The sequence below is a fragment of the Clarias gariepinus genome, chromosome 11 (assembly GCF_024256425.1).
Source record: "Clarias gariepinus isolate MV-2021 ecotype Netherlands chromosome 11, CGAR_prim_01v2, whole genome shotgun sequence".
Classification (NCBI taxonomy): Eukaryota; Metazoa; Chordata; class Actinopteri; order Siluriformes; family Clariidae; genus Clarias; species Clarias gariepinus.
This window is the reverse complement of record NC_071110.1, coordinates 14032478-14052681: the sequence shown is the minus strand read 5'-3', so window position 1 is coordinate 14052681 and position 20204 is coordinate 14032478. Positions and strand designations below refer to the sequence as shown.

The 20204-nt window shown below is 38.9% G+C and overlaps 1 protein-coding gene across 3 annotated transcripts in view; it reads right to left on the bottom strand.

The window, feature by feature from the left end:
- Positions 1-20204, bottom strand: part of tenm4 (teneurin transmembrane protein 4) — a 218286-nt gene that overhangs the window by 167361 nt on the left and 30721 nt on the right. For all 3 annotated transcript variants that reach the window (XM_053507223.1, XM_053507224.1, XM_053507225.1), the window contains exon 2: positions 1586-1868. In XM_053507223.1, the coding sequence (XP_053363198.1) occupies positions 1586-1811 (226 nt within the window). In that variant the 5' untranslated portion in view covers positions 1812-1868. The remainder of the gene's footprint in view (positions 1-1585; positions 1869-20204) is intronic.

Sequence of the window (20204 nt, the reverse complement as noted above, 5' to 3'; positions counted from 1 at the left end):
TGAAGGTCTCCTCTGAATAGTGCACGTTGAAATTTGTCTTCCACTTGTATATGGACTCTAATCTGAGGTGCTTAAAATTGGCAGTTTCTAAAGCTTCTAATAAACATATCCTCTGCAGCAAAGGTAGCACTTCCTTCCCTGGAATGGTCCCCACATATCTAAACATATCCTTGATTGTTTAAAAAATGTTTTGTTCACTACATAATTCCATATGTGTTTTCCTTTTAGAATTTGGGGGTCTTTAGTATTAATATACAATTTTAAAAATAATAACAATAAGGAAAAATCACTAAAGGCGGTGTGTCCAAACTTTTCACAGGTAGTGGAGTTAATATATATATATATTATAATATAATATGTGTTAATTAAAAACTGACCCACTGAGTCAATTAATAAGATTCAATTAATTTGATCAATAAAAAAGACTGATTAAATTGCCCGATCAATTAAATTACACCTACATGGTGCCTGTGTTGAAAAACTCAAAGGTACTGCTTTACCCCTAAGTGCTACAGAGCAATGACATCGCAGAAACTGTGAAATATTACTTATTAAAAAATACAATTGTGATAATGTGAAACGTTTGCTAAAAAATCCATATTTACTATAGAAACACTGAAGCATTGGAACAAATGCATTTCATATAAACAAGTTGTCCTTGGAGACAAAATAACTAAACTGCTGTTAAATAAATCTGACCAATCCGATTTTTTTAAACAGATGTCAAACTTAATTTTAGCACAATATATGTTTTTTCCAGCACTTTACGTTTGATCTAAATTAGGTGTTAAACAGGCCACAATGCTAAACTCCACAGTGTAGTGGCCTTCTAGGACTGAAGTCTGACACTCCTCCATTAGAAGGTTATAAAAGACATCCATGGATTGGCATTGGCATTCACCCCAGCCTTTCTCTCTCTTTAAACTCCTGCTGGGCTAATGGCAGGGCTACAATGCGCCCCTTTTATCTATTTCTGTTTAGATGCTGAATTTTTTTTTTTTATGTCTGAAAATGAATCTAATTAACAGTAAACCAAATCTTCACAGTGTTTTCTCCCCTAATTGCTTGAATGTGATCCTTTTGTAAAGCGTATCTCAGGGATGCAGGGCCTCTCTCAGAAAACCTGCTGATACTTATGGAGCTTTTCATGTCAACAGCTGAATGTAACAGATATCTACTTCAGTGTGAGGTGTAAAAAAGAGAAGAATGATCTGAAAACCAAGGTGACTATGTTATTTAAAATTTCATCAAAAGGATATGGATGTATAAATGATACACAGGTTCATTCTGACACTCATCAGAGAGATCTAACGAGAAAGGCTTGGCGATGGTGAATTAATTAGACTGCGGACGTTAAATTAGATTGTATGGATATATGCCAGCACCTTCATAACTTTCATCGACTCCTGCTAATTAAAAACAACCTATGAATGAGATTACTACCAGTTGCCGAATACATGTTACAAGTATAACAGAATATGCACTTATCTGTTTAAAATGTATTTTTTTAAAGCTACAGTAAGCTTTACTTCGAAAGGTGTGCTGTAATTGGTTTAAGCCTCAGGACCTTGTCTTTAGCCCTTACCTTGCCTGCCGAATTCATCCACTTCATGGTGTACTACATCCTTGTCGCGAGTGCCGTAGGCCACCCGGGGGTCTTGCTCAAAGGCTTTAAGGGTTTCGCTGGAGCTGTAGGATTTGGGCTTGAGCTTGCCGTCCTCGCTGTCGGCCGAAGAGCTGGTGTAGCGCCGCTCTGTGTCCCGCCGTGCCGTCAGAGAGCGGTACGGTCTGCGTTCCTTCACTTCCATCATGAGCGCGTCTTGATTCTCCACATCAAAGGGGATGGAGCTGGTTTAGCCCCTGCAATTCTAAAGCAGGAAATGATACGGGGTTATGGGGTGCTTTAATTCTTTAGACATGCTGTGATGATGCTTTGCGTCTGCATTTAATTCAGATGACACACGTGGCCCAGTAACATGCTCAAAATAAGAAATGGAGTTTCAGTAAGGCAATTTCCTTAGCTCCAATTTGAAAATTTTCACCTCTGTTCAGTGTCATTATAAATACAATGTAGTTAAATATTAACCGATGAAGGTTTAAAAATAAAACTAATCACAATATATTGCAATTGCTATCCCTTGGTTGTTTGAAAGCTGTGTACATTTTTCTTTCTAGATTTTAAATGTATTATTATTATTAGTAGTAGTAATAGTAATGTGAGTAGTAACTGTAATAGTGATAGCAGAGTAATTATAGCAATAGCAGGAGCAGTAGTAGGGGAATGGTAGTTGTAGTAGTAATAGTAGTAGTAGTAGTAGTAAAATGTATATGTATTATTTCTAGCAGTCATTGTATTAGTGGAGTAATGCACAGTAAAATCACCAGTGTTGATCAAACCTATATACAGTAAATACTGTAGGGTATTCGTTCAGCACTCTGCATGTTAATCCAACGCTAAGTATTTTACTGTGCAAGAATAGAAGACGACAGCTCAAACATGATAACGATATTCCTGGAGCAGAAAGACAGTGCTGAAGAGACTAACAGTGCAGACTCTTGAACTTATGACCTTCTGAACAAAGGAGCCTTAGCCATGAAGACAGTACTTTTCCAGTAGTAGTATTAATAGCACTAACTGTAGACATAATAACGTTATTAACTTTAGTGGGGATAGCAGTGAATACTAGTAGTAGTAGTAAACCAGGAGACTCTTGAACTTATGACCATCTGATCAGAAGTGCCTTACTATCTAGCCAGTACTTCAGTGGATAGAGCGTTGGACTAGTACAGAAGGTCCCAGGTTCAAACCTCATGAACACCTGCTGGGCCCTTGAGCACTTGAGCAAGGCCCTTATCCCGCAACTGCTCAGATGTAAAATGAGATAAAAGTGTACATCGGTCTGGATAAGGGCGTCTGCCATGTGCCATCATGTAAATGTAGCAGCATGGCACGGAAGAGGTAGTATTTAGTAGTAGTAGTAGTAGTGATAACATGATACTAGCTGTAGTAGTAACACTTGCAGCAACAGTGATAGTAAAAGTATAGTGATAACAATAATACCTGTAATAGTAGTAGGAGTCACACTTCTTGCATAGTAGCAGCAAGACTAACAGTATTAGTATTAATAGTAATACCCTAACCTTGGCAAGAGTATAATAAAGAAAGGAAAGAGAAAAGAAACTCTGAAGTTTTTGTTTTTTTTCAGACAAAAACAAATTCAAATTCGGGCAGCCACTCAAATATATTTTGTGCCATTTCATGTCGCTGATAAGTCTGTATACGGTGAGAGAAGCAAAATCAAACAATGCCCTGCTTTAGATGATCCTTAGCTTGGTGTTTATCCCTTTTCTCTACTGCAGCATTTCTGTGGCTTTGATAAGAAATAAAAAATATAAAATAAAAACACAGAAGCACCCAGCACATTCGGGCAGTGGGATTCATTTTGATAAAATATTGCGCAATAAATCTTGTAGCTATAAACTTTATGGTTTGAGTCCTGTCACAAATACCTCCCACCCCACCCACTCCCTTTTTCTCTCTCTTTTTTATGAGCGTCAGAGAGAAATGATGCACTTCCAGCTGCTTTTTAAGTGGCAGGTGTCCTTTCATGGTTGAGAGCAATAGTACAGCCTGTTAACTCCAATCATAAACATAAAGCCCATAGTGGTGGTCACTGATCAGACATTGCTATAAAATCTACAAAATTCATAAAAATGTAGGAGAAGTAAAATAATTACAAGCATATGTGGAAAAAAAAAATAGTTATGCTGATAGCATCATCATTTCCACAGCCCCTTGTATTCACTACAGTTGTGTGTCCAATCTTTTTGTAGATTATCTTTTTTGCGTGTGTTTTAATAAAGAAAAATGAAAATGTGTGTGTATAATATATATATATATATATATATATATATATATATAATCATAGAGAACTAAAGACAGTGTCATGTGACATACAACTGCAAAATACCTAATAAACCTCTGGGTGACGAACCTTAACCAAACTGCAACACTGAGCGGATGTCAGGCGGGTTGTAATGGGAGCTAGCCATGCAACAGTTTGCATGCTAATGTAATTGTGCAATATAAAAGTAGCTGGAGGCGTAAGTGAAAACAAAATGGCAGTGGCTCTGAGATGAATTGCTTGGCTTCAGCAATGAATTGGTGCTTTGGTGAGCTGATGGGTGTGGGCAGGGATTTATAGGGCTCCTTAGCCACCCCCCTCCCCCTGCAGGTAATCACGTGGTACTGTGTGGCCTTGAACAGGCTTAGAGCATGTCAATGTGGATTTATAAAGTTGATTAGAGGCTGGGTCATTGTTTTCTCTGGGGCTTGGTTAAATTGGAGAGATTTCCCCACTTGATGCATTTAATTTGCTTCAGTCAAGCTCTCTGCAAATTCTGGCCTTCAAATCAAGTGTGTCGTGCGGCACAGGGGTGAATTATCTGGAATCAACCGAGAGTCATAGTCTTTCTATGGGCTCGAGGATGCTGCCTTAAACATGTAGTAAACTAACTCACCCTCTTATGAGTTTAATATGAATTGCAGTTTTGCAACTGGTGATCATCAACAGTATCATAACACAGTGCTGCAGAACGGTTTACGATTGCTGGCAAAACGTCTACAAAATTAAGAAGTGTAAATCTCCTCGTAAAAAAAAACCCCAATATTTTCTGATCTCATTCACATACAGGTAAATTAATGTAAAGCTCTTTAGAGCTAGTATAGTATAAATGTATTCAGTCAAACTTGCAGTCCATAGTAAACTAGACGTAACCCCCTCCTTCAATAGGCTCTTTATTGTCAAGCCCATTGTGGCAGAGGGGTCACCTTTTGTATGGACTGACAGCTAAAAAGATGGTTGTGATTAATGGCTGGAAGACCTCAGAGCACAGGCCTTAGTCTGTGACAAAAACAGCCTTTCTCTTAAAGACCCAAGGGAGTCCTTCAGCTGCCGATTCTGCATTGCAGAGCCTTTTGCTTCTGGATTACTAATTTTTTTTTTAGCAGTTAACAAAGGTTCTCAGCCTATGCTAATGCATTTAGGGCCTTATGTTGAAGTTTGGGGGTTGTTTACATGCATTGTTTTAATTGCAAAAGTGCTGGCCTTAGAGAAACATCCTCAATGCACTTACACATATGCCTTCCTGGTGTTTTTGGGCAGCTGGTACGTGTAAGGTTGTACCTTTAAGGCCATGGGAACCGATCCGTTTTTTTCAAGAAAGCAACTGGCATCACAAACACCAGACAGCTTTGACTGACTGGCATGTTGTTGGTAAGAATTTAAGCTCAGGTTATCTAAAAAACTAAGAGAACATTCTCACTTTTGTTTTACTTTGATAGAACATTTGAAGGTATGAATAAACCAAAGAAAAAAAAGGAGACGCATCTGTTTAATCTAATCCCTGGAGTTCAGCGGCGGCTAAAACAGGATGCCAACAAACTGAAAGCCTTGGATTTACGAGTCGTGTAAAATAACAAAATACGACTGAGAAAAGAAATGCAAAAGAAAACTACCCATTTGGCAGTAACGTGTCAAAAATATGAAATAATTTAGTGCATTAATATCATCATGACAGTTATAGCCCCTTTACTTTGTCCTTTTTTATTTAATGTAATGTAAACATACACAAGTGCTATACATAAGAAACTGTATGCCTTCATTTCTTGACTTACTATTGTCCCTGGAGGTAAATTACACCTCATTATCCCACCTGTTGTGTTTTCTTTCAAACCTTTGTCTGTTCAGAGTATAGGGCACTAAAATGTTGTGTAAAAGGTGTATTTTGCAGTCTGTTTTTTCCCTTTATTTTCTTAAGGGTTTTGTTCATATTTTCTGCCCCCAAATGCTATATACATATGACTTGTATTATATAAACACCATTTATGTGAACTTTTCCTACCAACTCTTATATAAACAAACACAAACTTGGGTATCTACTTGATGTTAGATGTTGTTGATGTTGTTTCTTGGATGCTTAAGAAAAGTATCTCTAACCAAATAATGCAAGTTTAACTAAGACAGTTGTTAAAGCAGGATAGGGACCCTTAATTAAAGTATACTGTACTATATAATCAAAGAAACTTTTTAAAAAATCCCAGAAGGTAAAAGAGGCATGACTTTTTGGTTGTATAATCATAAAAAAAAAAAATAATAATAATAATAATAACCTCTACCAAAATACATAAAGTTTTTAATTTTGAACTGAGGCATGCAGAAATTTAATATTTGTACACACATATGTGACCTTTTGAATCTTATTCTTCTTTCTTTCTCTCTTGACAACTGTAGCTTTATCATTTTACATTTACTCTTGAAATTCTTTTTCCCTCTTTAAAATATCACTGTGCTGCCATCTTACTGGCATATAGGCATATTTGGTCAATCAGAAAATTATATGTATGCAGTGAACATATGATGGAAAATTTGTTTCATTTATATATACATTTTCTGATTATTTACAATATATTTCCTGATGCTTAAATCGGCACTGTAAATGTCTGGATATAGCCCAGTACTTTTACATGATTTGGTTTAACCTATGACACGGCTTCAAATGTTGTTGTAAAATATTTCCCTACCTCAGTCAGTGAAACCCCTCTAGAGATTTATTATAAAATCCTATGAAACTCAAGATGCTATGAGGCCTGCAAACCTTTAAAAGGCAAAACAAGGACTGTTTTGGCAAATAGACAATGCTGTTTGTACTATATCTCGGAAAATGTAAAAAGAAATGTAATTAGTAAAAGCAGACTCGTTTTACTTCAGCAGGTCTATTCATCTTACCTAAGTGGAATTATTCATCAGTTGAACACCAATGCAGACACAAAGTTCTGGCACTATTATCTGCCATTGGAGCCATTTTGTGGTTTGGCATAGAGAATAATATCGTTCCCTTCCCTTAAGCGATGGAAACAAGTGTGTGGTGTTCAACTGATGGTTGAGATTATGATAAACTTCTGGAGATGATTACGTTGATGAATAGAATTTGTTAAAGTATAACAACAACTGTCTGGGGGAAAAGCAGACTTTACCACATGAGACTGTAAGCCATGGGAAAATAAGAGAGGTTTGCTCAGCAAGAGTAAGTTTACCAGGACTGGGCACTCCCATGCGTGTCCCATCAGTATGCTTGTGAAATTCTACCTCAGGCAAACATAATGAAAATGGATGCAATATGTTGAGCTTAAAACGTAAGAAGCTTACATGGAATCACCTGCCTCTAGGAGGTCAACAAACACATGGCACATGCTAGATATCTGAATTAATGCTAGCTCTCAAGCTTAAACAATTCACTCTCAAATTTCTACCGTTACAGCCAACTGGCATGTATGAGCGCACAATTTCGATCTACAGTAAAAGGACGCTACAAGAGAATACAATATGATTAAAAGGCACACAAAGAAAATGTGTGTTTTTTGCCATGCATATTAATAGCTCTTAATGCTAGCATGCTAGGTATCATGCGCTAATTTGATTTCTAAGAGGAACTAAATCACATTTATAAATGTCCATATTTACTACCAATGCTACATGGGTAGCTAAAATAAGATAAATTAACAGGATGTCTTAGAAAGGAGCCTTGTTTACATTTTCATCATCAATGCTAATAACTAGTAGCTACTGTTGTAAGATAAATAAGTTACTATACTAAGTAAAAAGTACTATAAATTAGTGTGGAAGGATTTCTGAAAGAAAACTAAAGTCATATTGTTCAAATTTATCATTCATAACTAAAATTAGATAATTAAACCTAATTTCTGAGTAAAATTTTAAGTAATTTATAAATATTAATATTCAAATTCACTGAGAATAATGAGCTAGCTGATTGACTTCTTTTTAACAGTCTAGCCAGTATTTGAGGTTTCCATTCACCTTTTTTATTTATAAACTTATAAACTATTTACAAAGTGTACTTTTTATAAGTAAAGCTAAGCCTTTCTTTCACCTTAAATTTCCATGACAGTGAAACATGGAACATAAAAAAGGATATGTAGTTACAAGAGCACGATGCTGATGTGTCCTATAAGAAGATTTTAAGTTTACTCTCTCATCATCTATACCACTTTATAGGCTTGCAGGAGGCCTGGAGCCTATCTCAGGAGACCTAGGGCATTATGCGCGGTACATCCTGGATGGGGTGCAAATCCATTGCAGAGTGCACACACACACTCATTCACACACTATGGGCAATTTTGGAATATCAGTGTGCATGTCTTTGGACTGTGGGAGAAAAACAGAGTACCTGGAGACAACCCAACAAGGACAAGAAGAACATGAAAACTCCATACACACAGACCCAAGGCGGGACTCGAACCAGGACGCTGGAGGTGTGAGGCCACAGTGCTAACCACAAAGTCATTGTGCCACCTACAAACTTCCAAATATCCCATTAAAATAAAGTTTAAGGTTAATAGTGGGTTGACGGCCAAGCTTGCCTATCCTTACAGACTATCTTTATATTTGCAGTGAATATGAACCAAATTTATCAAACATGTTGCTGCTAGTATAATTATAGGTTTCTGTGCTCTACCTACATTTCACAAAATACATGAATTATCTGTAAAATTGAAATATTGCCACACAACCCCAGTTTGTTTCTAACCTCCATCATGTGAGACCATTTCTCCTCACACGACATCACGATGTCACACTAGTCTTTGGAAAAAATTAAATCAAGTGTAGATAGTTTTTCTTACCTGTATTTAACGATTTTACTCGCAACCTTTCTTGATGTCCTAAATGCCATATGGTGCTCATTCTTAACTAAATATGGAAATATGGCTACTCTCAGTCAACTTCAGCCCCGTCACTTTTCCCCCCTGTCACATTTTTTCAACAGGGTTAATCGTTGTGACAGGGTTGAACGCTGAACCCTTCTTTGTAGATGACCCAAAAGGCACCCGTCTCAGAGAATTACCTGAAAAGTAGACTAATGAAGTGATAAAGCGACTGAAAACAGTTTTAATTGAATAAATGAGCAGTAGGTAGCGCGTGTGTGCCCTGGTGACTTCATGACCATATCACGTTACCTTCAGTCTTTTTTCCCATAGTAAGAGTAATGTACATATAGTGGATTGAGATTATACTTTATTAAAGCTCAGGAGTTTTATATGCTTCATATTACAAACCTTTCTGTGAAAACATCCATTGTGACAGTAGTTAGTTTGTTCTATTCCCTGCTCAAACACACCAACATCATATCACAAAGGAGCTGTTAATTAGGTGACTACTCGAATCAGGTGTATTACGTCAGGAAAAAACAATTAAGGGTTAGGAGCCGCTGCCTCATGATAAACCTAGTCACCGAGTCATAACAGAACTGAGAAACCCTACTGGGATTATATTTGGACAGATCTAAGAGGGGCCTGAAAGCACTACTCACTTCCTTTGCAGAGGCCCCCTTCCCAAGTCTGCTCAGCACAGAAGAAGGTGTGTTTTTAATAGACAAGAAGCAGAGAGCAGAGGCAAATTCAATTCAGCAGTCTTGAGCAAGAGAGAGGAGGCAAAGCAGTGTGTCTAGCGGGGGTTTGCATGTGAGTGAATGTGTACACGAGAGGGGTTGTGTAATTCAGAGCCCTCCCGCTTCCAGGATCAAACAGGAAGTTCTGGCAGCACATAAAAACAGAACTGGTAAAAGCCTTAACATAAACAAAAAGTAGTCGAGACCTGCTGCTGCTGTACTCTCCCTTCAACTAATCACTTCCCTGACAATGTAGGCTTCAGGCAGAGAGTGAGAGAGGAAACAGAGAGAGGAAGGGAAAAAAAGGAGAGAGAAACAGAGCAAGGGAGTAGGACTACAGCTGGCGTAATGCTTTCAATCCATCTCAGTAAATAACGGAAGGGGTGGCACTAGTGAATAGGGAGGGTGTATAAGATACATTTATTCACTTTCCACACTGATATACGTTCGTGACCTTGACTGGAGCCATGAAACGTTAACGGCTCACCGTTCAGCAAAAAAACGTCAGGTTATTCATTAAAATCACCAAAAGGAGCATAAATTGCTTTCAAGAGAGGGCGATGCCATGCTTGCACAGGTGGGAGGAGATGTCAGAGAGGAGTATGCTGGACGGAGTGTGTTTAGACGGGAGCAAGCATGCATTAACGCGCGAGATGCTTAAATATCACAGATCATGCCTGGAACAGAAGGAAATAAACAATCTTGACTTCAGCTGCCCCTCTTAATCCTTGGAGAGCAAATGAGCCGAGGAGCGAAAGAGGGAAGAAATGAATAACAGAGACTGCATGAGTAAGAGAAGGAGAGAGAGGCAAAAAAGAATGTGTGGGTCCTCATGGCAAAAAAAGCAGTGGGAGCTCGTGGCTAGGGAACTGGTATGTGTTTTTATGCCATCGTGGCTCATTAGAGTGCAATTATTGCTTATTACGCTGGCCTGACCGGGCCGGTCGCTGATTTACAGCCACGGCTGAGGGTGAGAGCAGTCCTGAAACCAGCTAAGTAATAATCAACAGTGTGTAATCCCACCAGAACAGGAAGCCAGCTTGGCATGACCAGCTAGTCAACCTCCAAAAAACATGCTCCTGCATGAGCCAGCGTGAAGAAGGCACAAGCTCTAGTGCCCAATCCCTGAGCTCCATGACTCGCAAAGAGATTGCTGAAGCATGGAACTGCTCACACCTCTCCATCTCCTTTTCTTATACCTCTAAGGCAGCGAAAGTCCTGCGCTTACACACAAGAAGATCAGTGCCGTGAGTCTCACATATATATGTTTTCAGTACTGAGTAGCTGAGAGTGCATTTAGCATTTCGGCTTTTTACGCTTGCAACGGTTTAAAGTGCACTAGCAATGTACTAGCAGAGATGGTGCCTTCAAAAAAAAAGGATCTTATCCCAGGGCTGTGTGTGTGTCTGTGTGTGCGCGCAGGCACACCAAGCCTGAGTGCTGAGGCCTATTCCCATGGCACACACTATTTTTCAGCAGTATGGCGTCATGTGTTTTTCATGGCTCTCTGTTTGTCTGAGCAGCATGCTAGATTCTTACAAACGATGCTTCCTTCATTTTGGAGAAGCACACTTCCGCTCCACATTTCACATTTACATCATTCATTTGCAAGATGCTTTTATCCAAAGCATGATAACTGAATAGACACAGGATGCCTTCTGACAATATAGCCAAGCAGTTGTGGATTATAGCTGGGTGATAGGACCATATGTTACTGATATTGCAGTAAATTACATCACTGACCTGGTAGCAACAGTGTTGTGTGTTGGGCGCTGTATACCATTAGTGTCGGACCATAGCATGGATGCTGACTGAACATTTTTTCTGGGCTAAAAAGATCCAATACCTAAATAATAACTGATTAGTGCTTGTCTTATGATTCCACTGACAGACAAAAAATAAGAGGAAATAAATAATAGGTTTATAAGGCGCTCCTTCCATGCTAATTTCTACAGCAGTAGTGGTTTTTACAGGGCTGGGTTGCTAGCCCTACGCAAACCTTCCTCCTTCCTTATTAAAGATATGGAACCGACAACAGAGAAATGATTTTGTATGGGCATAGGGTTAAGGGCCTTGACCAGGGGCCCAACAATGGCAATCCACGGTGGAGGGTCTCGAACCCCTGACTGTACGAACAGCAACCTAGAGCCTCAACTGCCCTTCATACTGCTCATTATGAGTATTATTCAAACATTTCTCTTACAGCACCATGAATCACACATGCACGGAATGTCTAATATTAGGCCTCCTTAATTAAATATAATTCATACAGTCTCTGTGACAAGACCATAAATATAAGCAGGACTTCATGTCAATGCTAAATAATGTTCTCAGTCAGAAGATATAGCATGTTGCTTATAATAGCACAGTATGTTTCCAGGCAGTCGAAAACACTTAGAAAGCCCATCATATCACCGGCTAATCTATCGCTGCTTTTCAGAACTGCTGTAATCACACATATATCTCGATGTAATTGAAAATGAAAGGTTCATATGGGATTTCTAAAACTAAAGTACAATTTAAAATAACATTTCTTCATTTTTCAGGAGTTACATCAGCAGGAAATATCGGGAAAGACAAAAGAATTTGGGCCAAACAAGAAAAAACTGGTGGAAAGCAGAAAAGTCAGAGATATCTTTGATTAATTTCAAGATGTGCCCTGATTTTTAAGCAGCATCGATAAGATTAAACGTACAGCAGCACTGAAAAAGGTCACACTGAAATGACTTTCAAACACTTTTTCCAGCATGACCAGAATAATAATAATAATAATAATAATAACAATAATAATAATAATAATAAAGAAAAAACAGTCAGTCTTCTAACCAGCTTACTGTCCAGTTTTCAGCATATACAGATAATAATTATTATTATTTGTGACATGTACATTATGGCACAAATCTTTTTTTGGCATATTACAGTTAGCAGGCTGTGGTCAGCACACAGTCATGCAACACCCCTGGAGCAGACAGAGTTAAGAGACCCACAGCAGCAGCTTGATGGTGCTGAGGCTTGAACCTCCAACCTCCCAAGCAGTAACCCAAAGCCCTAACTGTTTGGGCCGTATAAGGAATGTGGATTGGAATGAGGCCATGTATAAAATGGCATGTAGTTTGTTCTTACTGGATAATCTGTAGTGAGCACAGTTTTCGGTTCAGTGCTGCTAGATCTCAGAGCTGTCAATCTTCCATCACCTGCAGTTGGCAAGGTTAAGTATTTCTAAAGCTCTCAGCTGTATGCTGATGGCTGCCTGTTCTTGATCACTGACTGAAATCTAAAATATATAAGGTAACTCTACTCAGATCGTGTAGATTTGTACAAGTTGCAACATTGACATGTTATGTTCTTCTCGTCCATTGTCACTGTATAATATGTACTTTAGCAGTTTTGAAAAACATTTAATGTACTTTTCTGCAACAGAGAATGGCATGCTTTGAGACAGTAATATATACACACAATATTTTACAAAAGTCTAGAGCCACCCAAAGGTTGCTCATATTTTTCTTCCAGAGAGCCAGACTTTCTTGTAATTTTAATGTAGTCTCGAGGATTAGCTCTCCAGGCTTCCTGAAGAACTTTTTTGGCTCCCATTTGTGGCAAGTTTTTGGCTGTCATTTGCTAAGCCACACAGTGACCTATGAATTACTCAAGCATGAAAAAACTTATAAAAAAATCTAAGTTGATTCATGGACCAGTGAGAAACAGATGCAGATGATGACAGATGATCAGGATGGCGATTGGTATACTGGTGATACCCAATGCTGATTGGTTGGAACGGACGAGAAGGGAAATGAGGTTGCTGCTAAGGGTGTTATACAAACAACCCATTTTTAAATCGTATCTTTAGGCACTTTGCAGCCAGTCACAGTAAGACATTTTTATTTCACTTTCCATTAATTTACATAATTTAATTTAATTAAAAAATATATGCTATGTGTGTTTATATGAAACACACTCAATACCCAAAAAGGATTCCGTTTGTAAATGGTAAAAAGTACCAGTGGTCATATTATGCACATGATCAATGATCCGCATGCATTGTAGAGACAGCAGCAGGCAAAGTTGTAAAGCTAAACAAAAAATGGTACATTTAGCCAGAACAAAGCAGACTGAATTAATGACAGAGATTATTTCAGCACTGATGTAAGAACAAACAGAGACCATTCGAGCGAACTGATGATGGTGGTGATGATGATGATGATGATGATGACAGTGATGAGCCGCCTATTTATTAAACCCCATGACTGATATTTACCTCAGGGGAAGATACTTAAGAGGCTGATGTAAATGTAAATTATTATTTTTATATCATAAACAGTCAACAACATATAGATATAAAATAATAATAATAATAATAATAAAAATATAGGTTTCTCCGGTCAGTATACATTTCTTTTTAATGTACTGCATATGTAATCTATTTGTAGATGGATGGCATTAAAAACTGACTTAAATAGGCGAGATTATATTCTCTCCAGATAATGGTAGATCTTCAAGTCACAGGCTGATGCCTGACTGACAAAAGCTCTTCACAAATACTCGCCTTGATGAGCTTCTATTCAATTTGAGTCGAAAATCAAATCTGCTCTACTCAACTGCTGAATAAATCTAACCCAGCCTGCGACGCTGTGCATCCAAAAAAAAACCCAGAGTCTCATCTACATGCTTTCGGCAGCTACCTCGCTGGGAAACTAGTGGAGTAGTTGTAACAGGGAACCAATTACATTTCCACTATGCCGAAGGGCTAAAAACTCTAGAGCAGCGTGGACGACTTTTCTGAGGAGAAAACTGTGGCGGACAGGGAAGGGACTCATGTTCTAACAGCTCTGTGGTGACAGCGTGGGCTCTGATTGCCTACGATGATGCTCGTTCGGAGCAGTCCCAGACAATGGTGTGCCGTCAATTCCAGCCTGCTCTCTCTTTTATCACGGCCATAAAAATGGAGGGCAAAAGCTGTGCTCCAGATTTCGCTCTGCTACATCTGCTCTAAGAGTAGACAGGCAAAAAAGGATGCCTCTCCCTGACAGACTAATAAACTACTCGGGAGGGAAAGAAAAAGAGCTGAGCTGAACATTGAGTCTACACAGGTGTCGTGCCGTTCTCTCCTGACACATTCTCATTTTCGAAGTAAGATCCTGACCAAACCCAGAGTGCTAGATTAGTAACTGTTTGCAAGGGCGGAGTGGTTTAGGTTATTATAATACAGCACAAGGTTGTAAGAGCAACATTAATAAATCCTAAACCTGAGATATAAACATATTAGGTGAAAATAGTATAAATATAAAAAGTATTCTCCAATGCACTGCGATTGTCTCCAGAGCAGCACTGCATCAATGCAGAAAATCTCATAACCAGAGTATAATGAATAATAGGAAAAATATAAACAGGACCAAACTTCTCTAATTAAAGAATAAACACCGTAGGCTGGGCAAATTTCTTTTAAACTGCATTAGAATATTAATGATCCTGTAATTTTATACTGTCACATAATAAACATAGTAGCACAATATCATTATTTGTTTACTTTGTTTACTCTAGATTAGTTTTTACTTATGCATCTTCTTATTTTCAGGATGGTTTACTCACATTTACTTACATTTGCTTTCTTGTATTTTTAATATAGTCTACAATAGTTTCCTAGGCTTCCTGAAGGACTTATATGGATCTTATTTATTTGTATGTTTTTGGCTCTAGTCCCTGTACCTGACCAGTTTTAGAGAAATGATTTTGCTTGTCAAGCCAAACAGCGACCTACAAATCATTCACGCATGACAAAAAATACGTACTTGTCATAAACCAGTAAGAAAAATGTGCAAATGAGGACGGATGATCAGGTCGGTGATTAGTATACTGTTAAAGCTGAATGCTGAGTAGTTGGAACAGACAAGAGGAGAAATGAGGTTGCTGCTCAGTTTGTTAATTAAAAAAACTATTTTTAAAGCGTATCTTTTGGCAGTATGGAGTTTGTAATTCTCCTTGAGCTTGGTGGGTTTTCTCTGGGTTTCCTCCCACAGTCCAATGCCATACAGAGTGTTCTTAAATTGTCCATATTGTGCAAATGAGTGTGGCACCATGTTGTGCCCCACCTTGTGCCCGAAGCCTTCCCGTCTCACTGTACATGGTAAGTAAAATTCTCTTGCTTGATATAATCGTAAAAAAAAAAAAAAAAAAACTATTTTATACTCAGTAAAGAAAACAAAACTAAAGCATTCTTTCTCATATTATTTTCTCCTGTGCAGTCATGAACACTCATCTCTACACTAACTGCTAGTTACTGCTGCTCCAGTTTGCACGAAGGTGAGAAATCACAGCCATGACCTGTGTTAAACTCGCAACACCTGTAACAAGGGACTTCTTTAAGTTCCAGTGAAAATGTCCAATACTCGCTAATGACATGCAGTTGAGAATGATAAAAGAAGCAAACATAAGCACCGCGTTTTAATGGTACTGGTTATGCATTGCAGAACTACAATGCAAATATAACACATAATTCCAAATTCCATTCCAACGCCAATCATAATGTCAATATTTAATTGTATAGTGAGGGCCACAAAAAAAATAAAATCAGAAAAGTTCTAAAATTTTTTTTTTTCAATGTAAAGTACTTTAACGCTGTTTCCAAACTAAAAGTTCTCAACACTTACACACAATACATCATAACCACACTCCAGTGAACAGTGTTTTTAAACTGTAATGGCTTTTGCACTCCTGACTTTTTCGACTTATATCTTGTATGAGTCACGCAATACATATGGTGAAGGGATGATGCATCAGTGTAACTAATGATAAATAAATAATGAATCAGCAAATTTCCCAAAGTTGCTAAAGCAGTAGTCAAGCAATGAATCACTTGGAGTTAGACCTATTACTTACTTTAATGGGGGACGGTTTGCCTGTGCTTGCTTAAAAAAAAAAAAAAAAAACGTGTGTAGGCTGTTATATAAAAAAAAGGCATCTGTGAAATTGCTAAGATAAGATAATGGCAAAGAAAACACGACTTAGCTGGATTGTTGTCGAGTTTCAGCTTCAGAGGCGGTGCATGCTAATACATTTTCCTGTCAACAGCCCGATCCACACTGTCTGGATTTATTGCACAATGTAAAATGCGGCTTTGATAGACCCCGATTCATGAATATTTGCTTAGGCTGGTAGATAGGGACCCTCCAGCAGCTTTTTAAACTCCTCTGCTGAGTGGAAAGCTCGATAATAAAAGGAGCACATGGGAATCAAAATGCATGATTGTTCAGCAACTGTGGGTCGCTTCTCGCATCACACAGGCAATACATCCTTCCATGCTCATTGCACAGTGTGGAGAATAATAGTCATAAACACACGGGCTGTACCTCGCTGCTGTAAATGTGCTTAGCTTGCTGAATTGGATTTCGTAATATAGTTTTACGACGGAAAAGAGGATTCATCTGTGATTTTCCAAACATGCTGAGTAGCAGCAAGGCAAATAACTTATATAGCCGATATACCATGGGATGATCTAATGTATGATAACAGACAGGTATTTGTTTTAAGGCAGATTTTCAGATTCGTCTCCAGAAATGAAACAATTACGATGTGAGAAAGTGAGAAAGTATCAGCATGAGCCATGTGAATATCACACACACGCACGCATCAGCACGGTCCAAAACAAACAGATGGCCTGCGGAGTGAGTGGCAGGTCAGCATATTCTTGGTTGACTAACTACTACAGGGTGATTCTTGGAACGTTGATGTTGAGCAGCCCGACTAAAAAGCACGTTCCAAAAGCAACAAGGAGGATGGCTTCCTATGGGTGTCTCGTTGCGTTAGAGCTGCATGACAGGGATACATCCTCTCAACCATTCAGGTCCATGCATTGCATTTTTTTTTTTTTTTTACGTTAATCTAATTCGGCTAGTAAATTAGGATTGATCACCACAGCTCTGGGCTGCAGCCATCATCGAGGATCTAATCAGACAGACGGAGGAGGTGGAAAGCGGAGGAGAGGACGGAGTGTTCGCTCGAGCAACAGCCCTCCATAAATATGAACCATATGAGAAGCAGCGAGCGGCCGTAACGGTGAGAGGGAAATCCGATTAGCTTCCACTCTCGCGGCAGGTGTGCTTTTAGCCCCCCACCTTAGTGGGGCAGCTAGCATGCTACGTTAAGCCTTTCTTCAGCTATTGTGTGTCTCTGGCAGGGCAGCATGCTTTTGTGCTCTCATCAGGCTGACGCAAGGGAGAGGGTGCTCTTAGCCTGCTGATAGAGAGAGCGAGAGAGAGAGAGAGAGCATGAGAGGTTGAGGAGACCCTGAGAGATACAACTCACACAGGAAGGCTTCTCTTGCAACGCTCCCGGTCATAAATTACGCTGAATTAACATGTCACACACTCGCCTCGTGTCGTACGCAGGCGCATGCTCTCTCACTATGCTCTCTCACTCTGCAGCTTAATGGATCTATTAACCAAATGGAGGCAGGGATAAATGGTTACACAAGCGGGATTTGGAGTTTGGCCATCGGCTGAGAAAGCTGGACATGAGCGGTCGTGCTGAGTTTGCCATTTTGTTGTTAAGCTCGTATGCACGCTTGTTTGTGTGTATGCAAATTAACACAGTGGTAAAAGTGTGTGAAACCAAATTGATTTGAGACGTTAATTAATTCCAATGAGTCCGATTGTAATTAGGCATCCCTTGTTCAGCGTGAGGCGTGGCATTCGGGTAATCCGCCCACCGGGCTCATTCAAGAGCCATTGCCTCGAATGTCCTTCAGCGCTACACGATTCCTGATGAGAATTCAGCGCTTTAAGAAGCTCGTCTTTATGGCCCTGAAAAACCCTTCTCGCTTACAGATTGTTGTAAGTGATATCGTAAGTGATGCTAAGTGCCAGGTTCAGATGGCACTCCTGTTGCGGCCCATATCTCGCCGAGATCTCGGGCAGCCAACCTGCATGCTCTGATAAGCTAGGAGCACGGCACGTTTAAGTGCTGCGGCCAGCTTTTTCGCTCCGTTAGGCCATGAAACTACAGATGAGTCTGAGCTGGAGCTTCCTAAACTGGCCACAACTTTCAATCATTCAACAGTGCATTAAAATTAAGAGGAAAAACATCAACAGTCATTTGGATGCAGAGTCCTGGAAAAAAAAATCTTAATCCAAACACACCAATTTATTTACTATTTTTCATTTTGAGACTGATATGAAAACACACCTGTGATGATTAAACCTAATTCTAGATTCCTAAATTTAAGTTTGAAACGGTCTTTTTCATTTGGCAGGTAATTTCCCTCCATTATTATTTATTTAGCAGTTTATTGCTTTTTCGGTTTTATTTGGGGAAAGGAAAAAAAACATGCACAAACAATAAATGACAACTGCAAGCATGAAATTTATGAAACTGCCTAGGTATAAATGTAATAATCCTATTTAACTTATAATAATAATTTCACAATAGGAAATAACAGATAAATTAGTTTTTCAATACAGGGAGAGCTGAAGCGATTTCTGTGTCTGATAAATATGCAACATAATGTTTACACCACTTTATCCTTTAAAATTTTTTCTTCTCTTTTTCTGTTTTTAAAGCATTAGCTTAAACCATACACTGTAACCCAAACCGATCGTGTTTCTAAGGTATGACGGTCAAAGCAATTCGTTTTTTCAACTTTTGTTCCCCCTCTTTTCTTTTCTTTTCTTTTCAAGGAGAAGATCACACCTGACCTGGTGACACCTGAGAAGCTGTGCAAATGACTTTCACACTTAAAGGCACATCACGGTTGATTCACAGCCAAAAATACCCTGAATAAAGCACCTGTCTATCAAAGTCAACATGTCAAAGAATGAGAGAGAATTCAAGCTGCCTATCAATCCAGAGTCACTCTTTAATGCAGACACATTGCATTATTTACACAGTTTGAATTTCTAGTTTTTTTTATTTTTATAAGTAAGCTGGAGCATCATGATAGTACGTCAAAGTGTGTGTAATAAATGAAGTTCCAAACATTTCATCATCCTTTTTAGGTACACAGGGCCTTTTTTGTTGTTTTCACATACTGTATTTGGAACTCTGGAGAAGCATGCGGCTGTGAAATTGAAATTAACTGAGCAGAATTAATTCAGGCAGCTGTATTTTAACGCAACTCATGGATAAGCATGCAGACTGCAGGTTTTGAAAATCCTTCATACCCAGTATTTTATTCTGGGCAGGTTGGATTATTAAGCACAGAGGGGTCCGGAGTTACTCCTACGGGTCTGTTCTCTATGTACATCTGTGAAAGTCGGCTGATTATTGCCGGTGCAGGAGAAGCCAGTTATGAGCTTGAATCCCGCAGCTGTACTTTGCATTAATTAGTTCATTCCATATAACCCTTGAAGGCTTTTCCGGTCCTGGCATGATCTTTAGGCACTTTTATGGTTGGAAAGAACACACAAGTCATTAAAACTCTTGAGCTTGCAAAGAATAAAGAGTGTTCATACGGGGTGTTCAAGTCCAACCAGGACTCTAGATTTCTCTATATAATCCCCTGCTATACTAATGCACTTATGTTTGACTAATGCTTGAATTCCATCCATCAAGGTAGAAGGTTTAGGTAGTACGCTGAGAGCCATTATCGGACTGCCTGCTTTCTGTCTGAAACGCTAGCCTCCCAGGAACCCCTTTAATCAGCCAAACGTCTTGAAATGGCTTGGGGTAAGGCCAGGACTGTACAAGAGATATAATGTGCAAGTGGTTTTAGTAAGTGATTGTGCATAGAGTTCTCAAAGACAGACTAT